This window comes from Scyliorhinus torazame, chromosome 6 (genome assembly GCF_047496885.1).
Source record: "Scyliorhinus torazame isolate Kashiwa2021f chromosome 6, sScyTor2.1, whole genome shotgun sequence".
In the NCBI taxonomy this organism is placed as follows: domain Eukaryota; kingdom Metazoa; phylum Chordata; class Chondrichthyes; order Carcharhiniformes; family Scyliorhinidae; genus Scyliorhinus; species Scyliorhinus torazame.
Window position 1 is genome coordinate 208,145,285 of NC_092712.1, and position 14,219 is coordinate 208,159,503.

The 14,219-nt window shown below is 48.1% G+C and overlaps 1 protein-coding gene across 8 annotated transcripts in view; it reads right to left on the minus strand.

The window, feature by feature from the left end:
* Window positions 1–14,219, minus strand: part of slc4a7 (solute carrier family 4 member 7) — a 271,390-nt gene that overhangs the window by 167,944 nt on the left and 89,227 nt on the right. For all 8 annotated transcript variants that reach the window (XM_072509348.1, XM_072509347.1, XM_072509344.1 and 5 more), the window contains exon 3: window positions 5,206–5,355. In XM_072509348.1, coding sequence (XP_072365449.1) covers window positions 5,206–5,355 — 150 coding nt within the window. The remainder of the gene's footprint in view (window positions 1–5,205; window positions 5,356–14,219) is intronic.

The window sequence follows — 14,219 nt, forward strand, 5'->3', positions numbered from 1 at the left end:
TTTGACGTCAGCCAATGGAGAAACCAACCCAGTATTTTCCAACTTTGACCCTGGTCAGCACATGGGATCAACCAGACGATACCAATGGGTGGCAAGTGGCACAGTGGTTAGCACTGGGACAACGGCACTGAGGATCCAGGTTCGAATCCCATCCCTGGGTCACTGTCCGTGTGGAGTTTGCACATTCTCCTCGTGTCTGCATGGGTTTCACCCCCAAAAGATGTGCAGGTTAGGTGGTTTGGCCATGCTAAATTTCCCCTTAATTGTATAAAAATATAATTGGGTACTCTAAATGTTCTTTTTTTTTTTAAACCAGACGATACCAGCTGTGTTGTCAAGAAGATGCATGGGAGTTTAAGAGTAGCTTAACTTGGCACTGGAGGTGAAATATAATGAAATCTCCCTGTGTGACTCAGAAATAACATGAAGTAGATGGTTCCAATCAAAATCAGTCACCAAGTTGCAAATTTCTGAAATGGCGTTATGGAAAATAAAGTTATATAGTGCACCAAAAATTGGATTACTAGCCCAGTTACACAACCACTACTCTACCATACTGAACACAAGCAATTCAGAGGTTTGGGTTAACGACACAGAGACACAGGTTCAATTCCCATTTTAGAAGCTCGGAAATTTTAATTTGGTCAATTAAATAAATTTATAATAAAAAGTACCAGTCAGTAATGGTGTGTACGAAACTGCCAGATAGTTGTACAGATCCAGGTGGTTTATTTAATGTCCTTCAGGGAAGGAAACCTGCCATTTCTCCCTGGTTTGATCAATACAGTGACACAGGCGTTTGTGTTTGTGTGTGTGTCAATAATATTGTAAAAAAAAAAGGAGACCCCAAGGCACCAGATTTGGACAAGTCAAAGGCACTTGGCAGTCCAGCTGACGTTGCAAAATCCTTCTCACAATCAGGGAATTTGTGCCACAATTGGGAGATTGCCACATAATAATAAAGCAACAGCTTGACAGAGAATCCCATCTTTCAGCCAACATCCCAGAGCCCATACCCTGGATACAGTCACTGGGGAATAGGGCCTTTCTTCATTAACTCCAAACCACACAGTCTCATGGTATTCGATAAAGAATTTATTTAGCGTCAAGAATCCCGACAGTGCAGAAAGAGGCCAGTCGACCAGGGTCTGCATCGATGCTACGAAAGAGCACCCTCGCGAGGCTCACTCTCCCCGTAACCCCACTTAACTTGCAATCATTGGACACCAAGGAGCAATTTTATCATGGCCAATCCATCTAACTTGCATATCTTTGGATTGTGGGAGGAAACGGGAGCACCCGGATGAAACCCATGCACACACGGTGGGAACATGCAAACTCCAAGGCCAGAATTGAACCCAGGTCCCTGGCACTGTGAAGCAGCAGTGATAACCACTGTGCCACCCTGCTGCCCTCAGCTGATGAATCAATACTTCAAAGTTGAATCAGTACTTCAACTTGGAGGAAGCATTAGGACAGCAACAGTAAGAATGTTCTCTGGGGTGGGGAACTTCAAATGATCATCACCAAGCATGGTTTGGTACAGCAATATTGACCATGCCCTGAAGGACATACTGGCCAGATTCGGCTGGCAGATGGGAGAACCAACATGAGGGGGGGGGGAATAATTTTACCAAGGTTTTACCAAATTTAGCATCAAGACTCCCCAATAAGATGGAAGTCATGGCGATGAGTGGGAAAATATTCTGCTGGCTGTAGTCATACATAATATTAAAGGAAGATGACTGTAATTGTTAGAGGTTAATTATCTCAGCTGCTAGACATTTCTGCAGAAGTCCACCAAGATAATGTCCGAGGCCCAACCATCAATACTTTACCAGTCATCATCCCTCCATCATAAGGTCACAAAGTAGGGATGTTGGCTATGAAACGTGTTCCATTCCATTCACAATTCATGAGATAACAGCAATGAAATGGATGCCTGTCCCATCATCTCTGGTAGTGCCCCTTAGCCATTGCATCTTCAAAGAGCTCCACCAACAGCAGCACCAGCTTATCCAAAAACTTTTGATAAAACTCCATCGGGAACCATCCGGGCCCGGTGCCTTACTCGTTTGCATCCTCCTTATCGCCACCTGCACCGCTTCCATCCCCACTGGTCCTCCAATTCTGCCCTCTCCTCTTTTAAAACACATCAACAGCCCCAAAAACTCACTCACGTCTGACTCATCCACCAGAAGCTCCGACCGCTACAACTTTTTAGAAAACTCCTTGAATGCCTTGTTCACCTGCTCCAGTGCGACCACCAACTCCCCTGCCCCCTCCCCATTCCTATCAAACCCCACATAATTTTCAATCACCTGTCCCACCTTTACACAAAAGCTTGGGTCCGCCAACGGCACCACATCCAACCTCCATGCAGGTCTCTGTGCAGGCACCCAATTTGGAGCATGGTCCAAGATAATCATCGGGGATGCAAAAACCTCCATGGGTTCCACATTCCCCCACTCCCCCCTCCCCTCCCCCCCTGGGGTGGGGGGGAGGGGGGGGGGGGGGGAGGGGGGGGAAGGGGGGGAATGGAAAGTCTGAAAGCTCCAGAACAGCTTCAACTTACTGGTAATGTGGATGAAAATTGGCACGCATTTAAGCAGCACTTCACTCTGTATGTCTCAGCTATCGGGTTGCAGGCACAGCCAGACGAGAGAAAAATTGCGTTATTGCTCATGGTAGCAGGCCAACAGACGATTCAAATATATAATACATTTGCGCAAGAGGAAGACAGTAAGAAATTTGATGCTGTGGTCAAACAATTTGACGAGCATTGTACACCTAAGAAAAATGAAACATATGAAAGGTTCATTTCTCGAATGCACACGCAGAAGACTGGTGAATCATTCAATAGTTTTCTTACTGGCCTTAAACTGACATGCAACTTCACGATCCTGAAATCCTCCATGATTAGAGATCAAATTGCTTTTGGATTGCATGATACTAAGGTGCGAGACCGTCTTTTATGAGAAAATGAGCTCCAATTAGAAGATGTCATAAAAATTGCCATGCTAGTAAACTAGCTGCTCAACATGTTAATACGTTTAATGCAAGAAGTTTTGCTGAGACTATTGCAAGCGATGCAGCTGCCATTGGTGTTGTGACACATTTAGAAACGAAACATGGTCCAAGCAGCCATTCTAAACGGTCTGAACATATAACCACATTGTTTACATGCAATGGCTGTAAGCACCTATCAACGCAATGTCCAGTTTTTGGCAAAATATGCACGAAGTGCAAAGGGAAGAATCACTTCGCAAAACACTCTCAAATAAGAAAACTAATGCAGGGTAGTCAATTAACATGATAGATGACACTAACTTAACGGACGTATTTTTCATTGGCCTGGTATTGGATGAAGACACATCAAATAAAGCCATACCGAATAAAATGACGCCTACAAGGAGAAGGAGTGATGAAAGTGGTATTGCAGCAGTAACAAGGGACAATTGGATTGTCCTTTGAATTTGAATCGATCGCTAATTACTGTTAAATTAGATGCTGGTGCAAAGGCAAACCTAATCAGTATAAGTGATATTAAGACCGTGTAGCGAAAGCCGAGAATTCAAAATAAAACGCTCTAACTTAAAGACTACAATGGTAAGATGATTAACACTTTGGGTATGTGCAAATTAGATGTGCAAGTAAAAACCAAAGTGTCCAAGCTGAAGTTCTCAATTGGTGCTGAAGGTCATGAATCATTATTGAGTGATAAAGCATGTGAGGCACTGGAATTGGTGCGAAGAGTCTATAGCACTGACCGTGCACTGAGTATGCACAGTGGCTCAGTGGAGTCCATTGTACAGGCCTTTCCGGAAATATTCAAGGGCATTGGTGCCTTGCCTTTCACATATAAAATACAATTAAGAGAGAATGCTCAACCGGTGATACACGCTCCTCGAAAAGTTCCAGCACCATTGTGTGACCGTCTCAAGGCAGAGTTATACAGGATGACATAACTTGGGAGTCAAAGAAAAGAGAAGAGCCTACAGACGGGGTCAACTCAATGGTCTGTGTGAAAAAGAAGAATAACGATCTCAGGATTTGTATGGATCCCAAGGATTTGAACTCAAACATTAAAAGGGAGCATTACCAAATTCCAAAGAGGGAAGAGATCACAAGCGAGATGTTGGTGTGAAATTTGTTAACCAGACTCAATGCAGCGCAGGGATTCTGGCAGCTCAAGTTTGATGAAGAAAGTACCAAGTACTGTACATTCAATACTCCTTTTGCAGATATTGCTTCCTTCGCACGCCCTTTGGCATTATATCTGCGTCTGAGATATTCCACAGATCTTTGGAACATATCATTGAGGGGGTCCGGGTCTATGTAGACGACAACATCATATGGGGTTCCACCTTAGAGGAACACAATGACAGACTGATCAAGGTCTTACAAAGCATCAGACGGAATGGGCTGAGACTTAATAAGGCCAAATGTCAGTGTGGAGTACAGGTGATCACATTCCTGGGCCCCCTATACATGTTTCTGGAACATACCTCTTCATTCACCTGAGGAAGGAGCAGCGCTCCGAAAGCTAGTGACATCGAAACAAACCTGTTGGACTTTAACCTGGTGTTGTAAGACTTCGTACTGTGCTCACATTACGAACAGCAAAGACAAGAGGAAGGGGGAAATCCATGAGCACAAAAAGAAAAAGGAGGGCGTGGCTGGGAGGGGGTACACTGCAAACATCAAGAGAGTGTGGAAGAAAGTCTCAAGCACGCAGAGAGAAAGAAAAGCACAGGGAGTGAGCCCAGGAGTGTAGACAGAGTACCTTGGCCACAAAACAGAAGAAGCAATGTGTGAGGGGGCTCCACAAATACAATCTGGGGTGCATGGGGGGGGTGAAGAAAGCAGACAGGGTTTGAAGAAAAGAGAAATAAAAGGAGATATAAAGACAAGCAACAGGAAAAAAATGAATGGCAAGAAACAAATAAACCAAATACATTTTAATCTCTATTTATATAATGCCATTAATTTGACTTCTTTTTCAATTGTTGTTCATGGGATGTGGCCATCACTGGCTCGACCAACAATTACTACCCATCCTTAATTGTTTTTAGGTGGTGGTGGTGGTGAGCCATCTTCTTGAACTGTTGCAGTCCATGTGGTGTAGGAACAGCCACACTGTGGCTAGAAAAGGAGTTTCAGCATTTTGACCCAGAACTATCGAGAACTGTTATTAATTCTTACCATATGAGGGAGACTCTCTTCCATCTTCTTTATCAGAGTCCTTTTCTTTTCCCTTTTTCCTATGATGATGCTTATGACCACGATGCCTGTGACGCCTTCGGCTTTGTCTCCCAAGAGGAACATGAACCCCAATGTATACAGCCCTATGACCTGGAAAGCAAAAAAATATAGTCACAAAACTTCTGATTAAACCCACAGAAGCCAATATTGATTTTGAAAAACATCTCAGAATTTTCTAAGTGAGGGAACAATGTATTATTTTCCCTAAAACCAGAAGTATAAGAACGTGTACTTCTAAGAGGACTCCATTGTGGGCAAACACCTGCAATAAAACTACCCTTGAACTGGCAATCTTCACAGAAGTGTAAAAACTTGCCGATATTATAATTACTTAATCTGACATGATGTGGCTTATGGTGATGCAGCATTCATTGCTTTTTAATCGGATTCTCATTCATTGTAGACCATAATATCATGGCCATTTATGACAGAGGATTACTGAAGGTGCATTGTATGGTCTTTACTGGTATTTTGGCAACTATTTCACAACACTGTCCATTATCTTTGCCTAATGGGTAAGAGAGTATTTTTTATACTTTATTAAAAATATGAGCTGAGATACACACCATAATATACCAGTAGGAAACTTGACACCAAAATTCCAAGCCCCATATTATGCTATCGGTAACAGATATCAGGTGCAGCCTGCCTGCGAAGTCAAAAATAGTCAAAACGAAAAGACAAAGGTGAAAGTGTTGCTCTTAAACTTGAACTACTCTTGAATCTGTCCAAGAGTACAACAATTACAAGGCATGAACAAAAAGGAACCTGCTCGGGCACCCAAACTTTCTGTGCAGGAGGAGATTTGTGAAGGAAATCCTGGGAACTCGCCCCACTTAATGCTGTAATGGGTGGATATGTTCAAAGCTACTTGCTGCCAAGTGGCAATCAGAAATACTTTGTTTTGAAGTTTATACATGGAAATCTTTCATGAGCCAAACATGAAGGAGAAAAATTGGACTGCTTGAACCTCATTAATTTCTTACCCACACAGCGAGAGGCAAGTGGAAAGAACCATCACGTACGTTCACTCTGATCAGCGATAACCCTCTCCGCCCAGAACCAAACTCTCTTATTAATTAAGATTCCCCTCCCACAGCCTACTAACAAAGGCAGAGGGAAATATCTGGCTCACCCAGGATTTCCAGACCCTAGTCTGGTCCCATACCATCATGTGAGTCTCTTGTAAAAACACCATGCATCATGTTGGCTCCCAAACTAAACTTGTTGGGACCGCTCACAACTGACAACCCCCCCCCCCCTCCCCCCCAGGCCCATCCAAGACCAAGTAAATCCACCAATCATTGTTAGCTCACTACCACACATTCCTCTGCCCGCCCGCCCCCACCAAAAAGCCGGTAGAAAACCTGCCACCTCAACTAGCCCCCTCCCAAACAAACATACTACCCATTGAACCTCACCAAACTGGCCCAACAGGTTGCAACCCCTTCCTCCCGCACCCCCCCCCACACCACTCCCATTCACGAGCCTATCTTTTAGTGCGAGCAAGGTGCCGTCCCCCCCTGACCTCCCCTCCAACACCCACCCAAAATTGACCAGAACAAAGACCTACAGCCCCACCCCCAAGCCCATACTGGCTACTCCCTTGTTCCAATCTCAGCATCCTTACCATGCTTCACCTTGCTCGACCATCCCCCATGACCCTGGTCTCCACAAAACAAAACACGAACCTCCAAGAAAAAGAGCAAAAGAATAACCCATTATATTGTAATATTTACAGCCACCCCAACCCAACTTCCACATACAAAATATCCCACCAGCTATCCTCAAACAATTCCCAGTCCTTTGTCCTTGATGATGAAGGCCTTGGCCTGCCCCGGCACATCAAAATAGTGATCCTTCAAGACCAGCACGACTCACGGCCTCGCTAGATACACCACTCCGAATTGCATACCTTATTGTACAACACGGTCTTCGTCTTATTGAAGGCCGTCTGCTGCTTCACCAGTTCGGCACCAATGTTCTGGTAGATTTCTTTTTTTCTTTTTTAAAAAAAAAAAAAATTTTAGAGTACCCAATTCCTTTTTTCCAATTAAGGGGCAATTTAGCATGGTCAATCCACCTAGCCTGCACATCTTTGGGTTGTGGGGGCGAAACCCACGCAAACACGGGGAGAATGTGCAACTCCACACGGACAGTGACCCAGAGCCGGGATCGAACCTGGGCCCTCGGCGCCATGAGACAGCAGGGCTAACCCTCTGCGCCACCGTGCTGCCCTTGGTAGATGGAACTTTTATTTGCCCATCCAGGACCCGCTCCTTCCTCTGGTTACTGTGAAATCAGACGATCACCACCTGCAGCTGTTCGTTCAGCCATGGCTGCTGCCGCAGAGCTAAATACACCCTGTCCAATTCAGGAGCGGCGAACACTTCATCCCCTCCCAGCAATCGAGAGAACATTTCTGAAAAATACTAGTTTGGTCTCAGACCTTCCACTCCCTCCAGCAATTCCACCCTTCGGAGGTTCATTCACCGCGACCTGTTCTCCCAATCTTCAACTTTGGTCTTTAGGACCTTATTCCTGTCCACCATGAGCAGCACCTCAGCTTCCAACAAGGCAAACTGATCATCGACAAGTCCTCCTCCACGCCTTTCAGCGTTTCCCCTTGCTCCTTCACAATCTTGACCGGCTTGCCCAACTGCTTCCATATCGGGTCCAATGCCTCCTCGATGGTGGCTTTGAAACACTCTTTAATTTCCTTCCCTTGTCGTTCAAATTGACCAGCCATCTGCCTGCCAAACTTCTCCAACTCCTGCACCTCACCCCAGCCAACATCTCGAATGTGATGGGTGTGACCGCCTCGGCCATCGTTTCTCACCCAGATACCTTTGTTGGGCTACCCAGCTGGGTTTTCTTTCCTGTGGCCTTTTTTGACAAGGCTTTTGGCATTCTTCTGTCGCCTTTCTGTTCTTCACACCAACCTACTGGTTAGAACCCAAAATCTCCCAAAGAAAACCAGACAAAAGGGATCAAAATCCAGGACAATGGCTGGAGCCACCTTTCGTGTGACCTGATTTCACATGCCGTCACCGAAAGTCCTAAATATATTGATGAGAGTAGCGCATGGTTGATATGAACTTCAATAAAGCCTTTGACAAAGTCCCACATGGAAGGCTGATCCAAAAGGTTGGAGCCCATGGGATCAGAGACAAGTTGGCACATTCAATCCAAAATTGGCTTGTTAATAAGTGACGCTGGAGTGTTGCTTTTGTGATTGGAAACCTGTGAGCAGCAGTGTACCACAGGGATCTGTGCTGGGACCCTTGCTGTTTGTTATATACATTAATTACTTGGATGTGAATGCAGAAGATAAGTTTGTAGATCTACCCTATCTATGTCTCTCAAAATGTTGTATACCTCTATCGGATCCTGCCATCTCCTCCCCCCCCCCCCCCCCCCCCCCTTCCCCCCCTCCCCGCTCTGCTCCATGGAAAACAAAACCAACCTTTTGAGGCTCTCTTCATAGCTGAAACTTTCCATCGCAGGCAACATCCTGGTGAATCTCCTCTGCACCCCCTCCAGTGCAATCACACCCTTCCGATAGCGTGGTGACCAGAACTGTGCACAGTACTCCATCTGTGGCCTAACCAATGTTTTATAAAGTTGTACCAAGCCCTCTCTGCTATATTTTATGCTCCATCTCCCCAGACATGGCGGTCAGGGCTTTCTCCTCCACTGCCCCACACCCTCTCCAAGAGGGATGGGGTGGGAAGGGTGCGTGGAGGTTGGAAAAAGGGATATAACCAACGAGCCCACGTCCTGTGTGAAGCAGGCAAGGATGAGGGCCTCCCAAGCCCTCCAGGTTGCCGAACCCTCGCCGCTCCTGCCTGCACTCAATCCTCCAGCTGGCCCCGTGGGTCATCTCCAGGCTCGTCCACCAGCCCCTCCTGGTCCGGCATCTCCTTGTCTTCCTCCTCCGAGATGGCCACATATTCCTCTCCGTCCAGCATGTTGCCCCGCTGCTGAACCGGGTTGTGGAGGACACAGCAGACCACTAAAAAGCAGGCAACCCACTGGAGATGTACTGCAGTGCACCACCAGAGCGTTCGAGGTATCAGAACCGCATTTCGAGAAGTCCGATGCACTGCTCAATGACAGGCCAGGTGGCCGCATGGGCCTCGTTGTATTGGGTCTGCATACGGGTCACCGGCCTCCGTACTGGTGTCTCCCTGGGATGTGCGCACACACGTGCATGATCTTCAAGTGGTGGTCACACACGAGTTGAATGCTCAGGGAGTGGAACCCCTTCCTGGTGATGTAGGGCACTCAGACAGCCCAGTGTACGCAAGGCAACATGCAGACTATCTATTAGCCCCTGGACCTGGGGCACCCTGCCGATGGCCGAGAATCCTGCTACCCACGCATCTTGTTGGGACTGATCCATGTCAAAGTTGATATAGTTTGCTGCCCGGGCAAACAGGGCATCCGTGACTTCACGGATGCATTTGTGGGCTGCAGCTTGTAAGATGCCACACAAGTCCCTGCTTGAGCCCTGGAATGACCCTGAGGCATAGAGGTTCAGTGCTGCGGTGGCCTTCACAGCCACCAGGATCTGGTATCCTCCTCCTCCACATGATGGCAAGTCCACAAGGTCATGGCACAGGTGCAGTACCATCTCCTTGTTGAGGCAGACCCACCTGCAGCACACGCTGTCCATCATCTGCTCGAAAGATCAACAACGACTGTACACCTTGGGCTGTCGCGGGCCTCCCCCTCTGGGTCCCTCCCTGGCCGGATGGGTGGCCGGGTCCTCAGGGTGTGGGGCTGAGCACTGCACATGGGGCGCCACCTCAACCTTCTGCCTCCTCCGCCATCAAGAAGCCTGGCCTGCCAGCAGCTCCACTAGGGCAAGTTCCACGGGGTCCAAGATATTGTCCAGCCCCTCCAAATCGGTCAGGAATTGGCGAGAGGCAAGACAACAAGCAGTGTATTCCATCCCGGGACCCTCCAATCCCCCCATTACACCTGCACTCCCCCAGCCAACACGCCCTGCCCACGCACCCCCGGCCGCAGCAGGGGTCCTGCTCACCGGACCCCAGACCACTGCATGTAACATTACCTGGACTGGGCACTGGCCGGTGCACACACCCACCCTCTGGTCGCGGAAATGTCCCCAGTGCTGCAGTCCAGTCCCTGGGTGTTCGAATGTCGGCTGCTGCATCCTATGTGTAAACTCCCGCAGTGTTCAGGTATAGTGTCCAGTCATCGCAGTCTAATTGGGATGTTAGGCAATAACTCCCACATGCTACCCATGGGAACCGACTTGGGATGTGTGAAGTGCTCATATAAATACCAATCCCAATGACCTGAGGCCTTCAGCCGCGTGGCCAACGGGACCACAACCTAGGGGTTCGTATGGTTGACTCGTGGGCACTGAAATACCCATCCCTCCTCTCCCTCCGCTTCCCATTCTCTCCCCTCCCCACTCCCCATATCTAAGGCCATTGGTGCCCTTCTGCTAGCTTCAAGTTTTTAATAAATAGTACTAATCGGTGCCTGCATGACCCCTTGCTGTGGAGAACATTAAATTGCGTGGCGCCATTAGATTGGAGGTCGCTCCATTAGTTGTATGAAGATTGGGCTTAAGTAGCGATTATTGATTTCTCGCCATGCTATGGCAGGATCTTGATTTTGCCAACGGGAGACAGCCATTAGAGCGCAAACAAATCTGCACCCTTTTCGACTTGGCAAAGCACATCCTCTGCAAATTCACAAAAAACCTAGTCACCTGCCAAACCCGAAGTGAGTGAGTAGAGGTGTTATGTCACCCCTCAAATGGTGGTAACCATGTGCACAGATCCTTAAAGGTAGCAAGACAGGTAGATAAGGTGGCATTTTAAAATGCCCACAGTCTGGAGTATAGAGCAGGGAGGTTATGCTGGAACTGTATAAAATACTAGTCTGATCACATCTACAGTACTGCATTTAGTTCTGGTCATCACATTAAATGGAGGATGTGGTTGCATTTGAGAGGCTAGAGTAGATCCACACGGATGCTTCCAGAAATGGAGAAATTTAGTTGAGAAAAAAGACTGGATAGGCTGGATTGTTTTCTCTGGAACAGAGGCGGCCCAGGGAAGATGTAATCAAGGTGCGGGAAATAATGAGGGTGATGTGTTGGGTACTCTGGATCTGTGGAGACTGCGTTGACCTTAGCAGTAACATAGACAGACTACCAACACTTGTAATAGTACAACTCTATTTTATTTAACTAAGAGCTGTTAAACATACTTGCACTGTGGGTCGACACGTTAGATTGACTGAAGACCTATGCCTAACCTGACCAGCCTATACTGCTAGCACATGGTTGAGGTTTGTGCTACTGACTGCGGGCTCTGTCTCTCAGAGGCTGCACCCCGAATGAGCGGGAAAACTAGTGCCCTCTGTCTTTATAGTGACCGTGCCCTAACTGGTGATTGGCTGCTGTGTTGTGTGTGTTGATTGGTCTTGCAGTGTGTCAGTCAGTGTGTGTCTCTGCACCATCATATACTGATGTGTATATTATGACATCCCCCCTTTTCTAAAAGAAATAGGTGTTCATGGCAATAAATAATGTAGTATGCGAATGGTCCTAACTATGTGTGGTACATGCGAGCATATTTACAGGACTATATACAGAAACTCTAAGATATTTACATTGGAAGGTGTCTAGTGCAGATGGACAGTATGTAACACAAAATATAACTAGAACAACAGTACGTACAAACCAGTGAGTTAATCAAACAGGGTAACAAAACAATCAGTTCATGAGTTCAAAGAGTCCATGAATTCAGGCAGTTCATAAATTCAGTCTCTGAGGTGGGCGACGAATTGTGATTGACCGCCTCAAGGGTGGGTCAGGGGCCGCCTGTACTGGAATGGGCGGGACTGTGTCAGACTCAGAGGGTGGCAGAGCGAAAGGGAGATCTGCAAAGTCAGTGAAGGGTTCGTCGTGACGGCAGGGCAGAACATGATGATCTGGTGGCGAGCGAGAAAGAAGTCGTAGTGCCCGCCTATTTCGGCGAAGAAGAGAGCCATCTTGTAGACGAACCAAAAATGACCTGGGAGCTACTTGTCTGAGCACCACAGCGGTGGCGAACCAACCACCATCGGGAAGTTGGACATGGACCTCATCATCAGGAGCCAGAGCAGGGAGATCCATGGCGCGGGCATCATACGCCGATTTGTGTTGGGCCCGAGACAACTACATTCAACAAAGGACAGGAAGGTTGTCCAAGTCGGGGACATGAATGGCAGGCACCGTCGTCTGCAGCGTGCGATTCATCAACAATTGAGCCAGTGACAGGCCGGTGGACATTGGAGCAGATCTGTAAGCAAGCAGGGAGGTGTAAAAATCGGATCCTGCATCGGCTGCCTTGCACAGGAGCCGTTTGACATGCGCAGCCCCTTTTTCAGCTTTGCCATTGGATTGGGGGTAATGGGGATTGGACGTGATATGTGTGAAGTTGTATCGTTTGGCAAAATTGGACCACTCCTGACTGGCAAAACACGGGCCATTGTCGGACATGACTGTGAGCGGGATGCCATGGTGAGCGAAGGTTTCCTTGCAAACCCGAATGACCGCAGTTGAGGTGAGGTCGTGTAGCCTAACTACCTCCGGGTAGTTTGAGAAATAGTCCACTATGAGGATGTAGTCCCAGCCAACTGCATGGAACAGGTCGATGCCCATTTTGGTTCAGGGGGACATGACCAACTCATGGGGTTGCAAGGTCTCCCTTGGCTGAGCAGGCTGGAAACGCTGGCATGTTGGGCAGTTAAAAACGGCGTTGGCAATGTCCTCGTTGATTCCAGGCCAGTACACTGCCTCACGAGCCTGTCGGCGGCATTTCTCCACTCCCAGGTGGCCCTCATGGAGCTGCTCAAGGACGAGGTTCCGCATGCTGTGCGGAATGACGATCCTGTCCAGCTTTAGTAGAATTCCATCTACCACCGCCAGGTCATCTTTAATGTTATAGAATTGAAGGCATTGGCCCTTGAGCCACCAGTCTGTCAGGTGGCGCATGACACGTTGGAGCAGGGGATCGTTGGCCGTCTCACAACGAATGTGGATGAGTCGTTCATCTGTGGCGGGCAGATTGGATGCGGCGAATGCCACCTGAGCATCAATTTGGCACATGAAGCCCGCTGGGTCGCAGGGTGCGGTGACAGATCGGGAGAGTGCATCGGCGACAATGAGCTCCTTACCTGGGGTGTAGACGAGTTTGAAGTCGGACCGCCTGAGTTTAAGGAGAATGCGCTGCAGGCGCGGCGTCATGTCGTTCAGATTTTTTTGAATGATATTGACCAGTGGCCTGTCTCGACTGTGAACGTTGGGAGTCCATAGACATAGTCATGGAATTTGACGACTCCGGTAAGAATTCCCAGGCACTTTTTTTCAATTTGCGCAAAGCGCTGTTCGGTGGGTGTCATTGCACGTGATGCGTATGCGACAGGAGCCCATGAGGAGGCGTCGTCACGTTGAAGGAGCACTGCTCCAATGCCGGACTGACTGGCATCCGTGGAGAACTTTGTTTCTTTGGCCGGATCGAAAAATGCCAACACCGGGGCCTTGGTCAGCTTCGCCCGGAGTTCCCGCCATTCTTGTTCGTAGGCGGGGAGCCATTGAAACTCAGTCCTCTTCTTAACCAGGTTCCTGAGAGCCGTGGTGTGGGAGGCGAGGTTAGGGATGAATTTCCCCAGAAAATTGACCATGCCCAGGAAGCGGAGGACCGCCTTCTTGTCCTCCGGTGTCTTCATGGCCTTAATGGCAGATACCTCGTCAGCATCCGGCTGCACGCCAAACTGTGAAATGTGGTCTCCGAGGAATATAAGTTCTGGTTGACCAAAGGAGCATTTGGCCCTGTTGAGGCAGAGGCCATGCTCATGGATTCGTCGGAAGACGCGTTGGAGGCGATCAATGTGCTCCTGCTGGGTGGTAGACCAGACGATGAGGT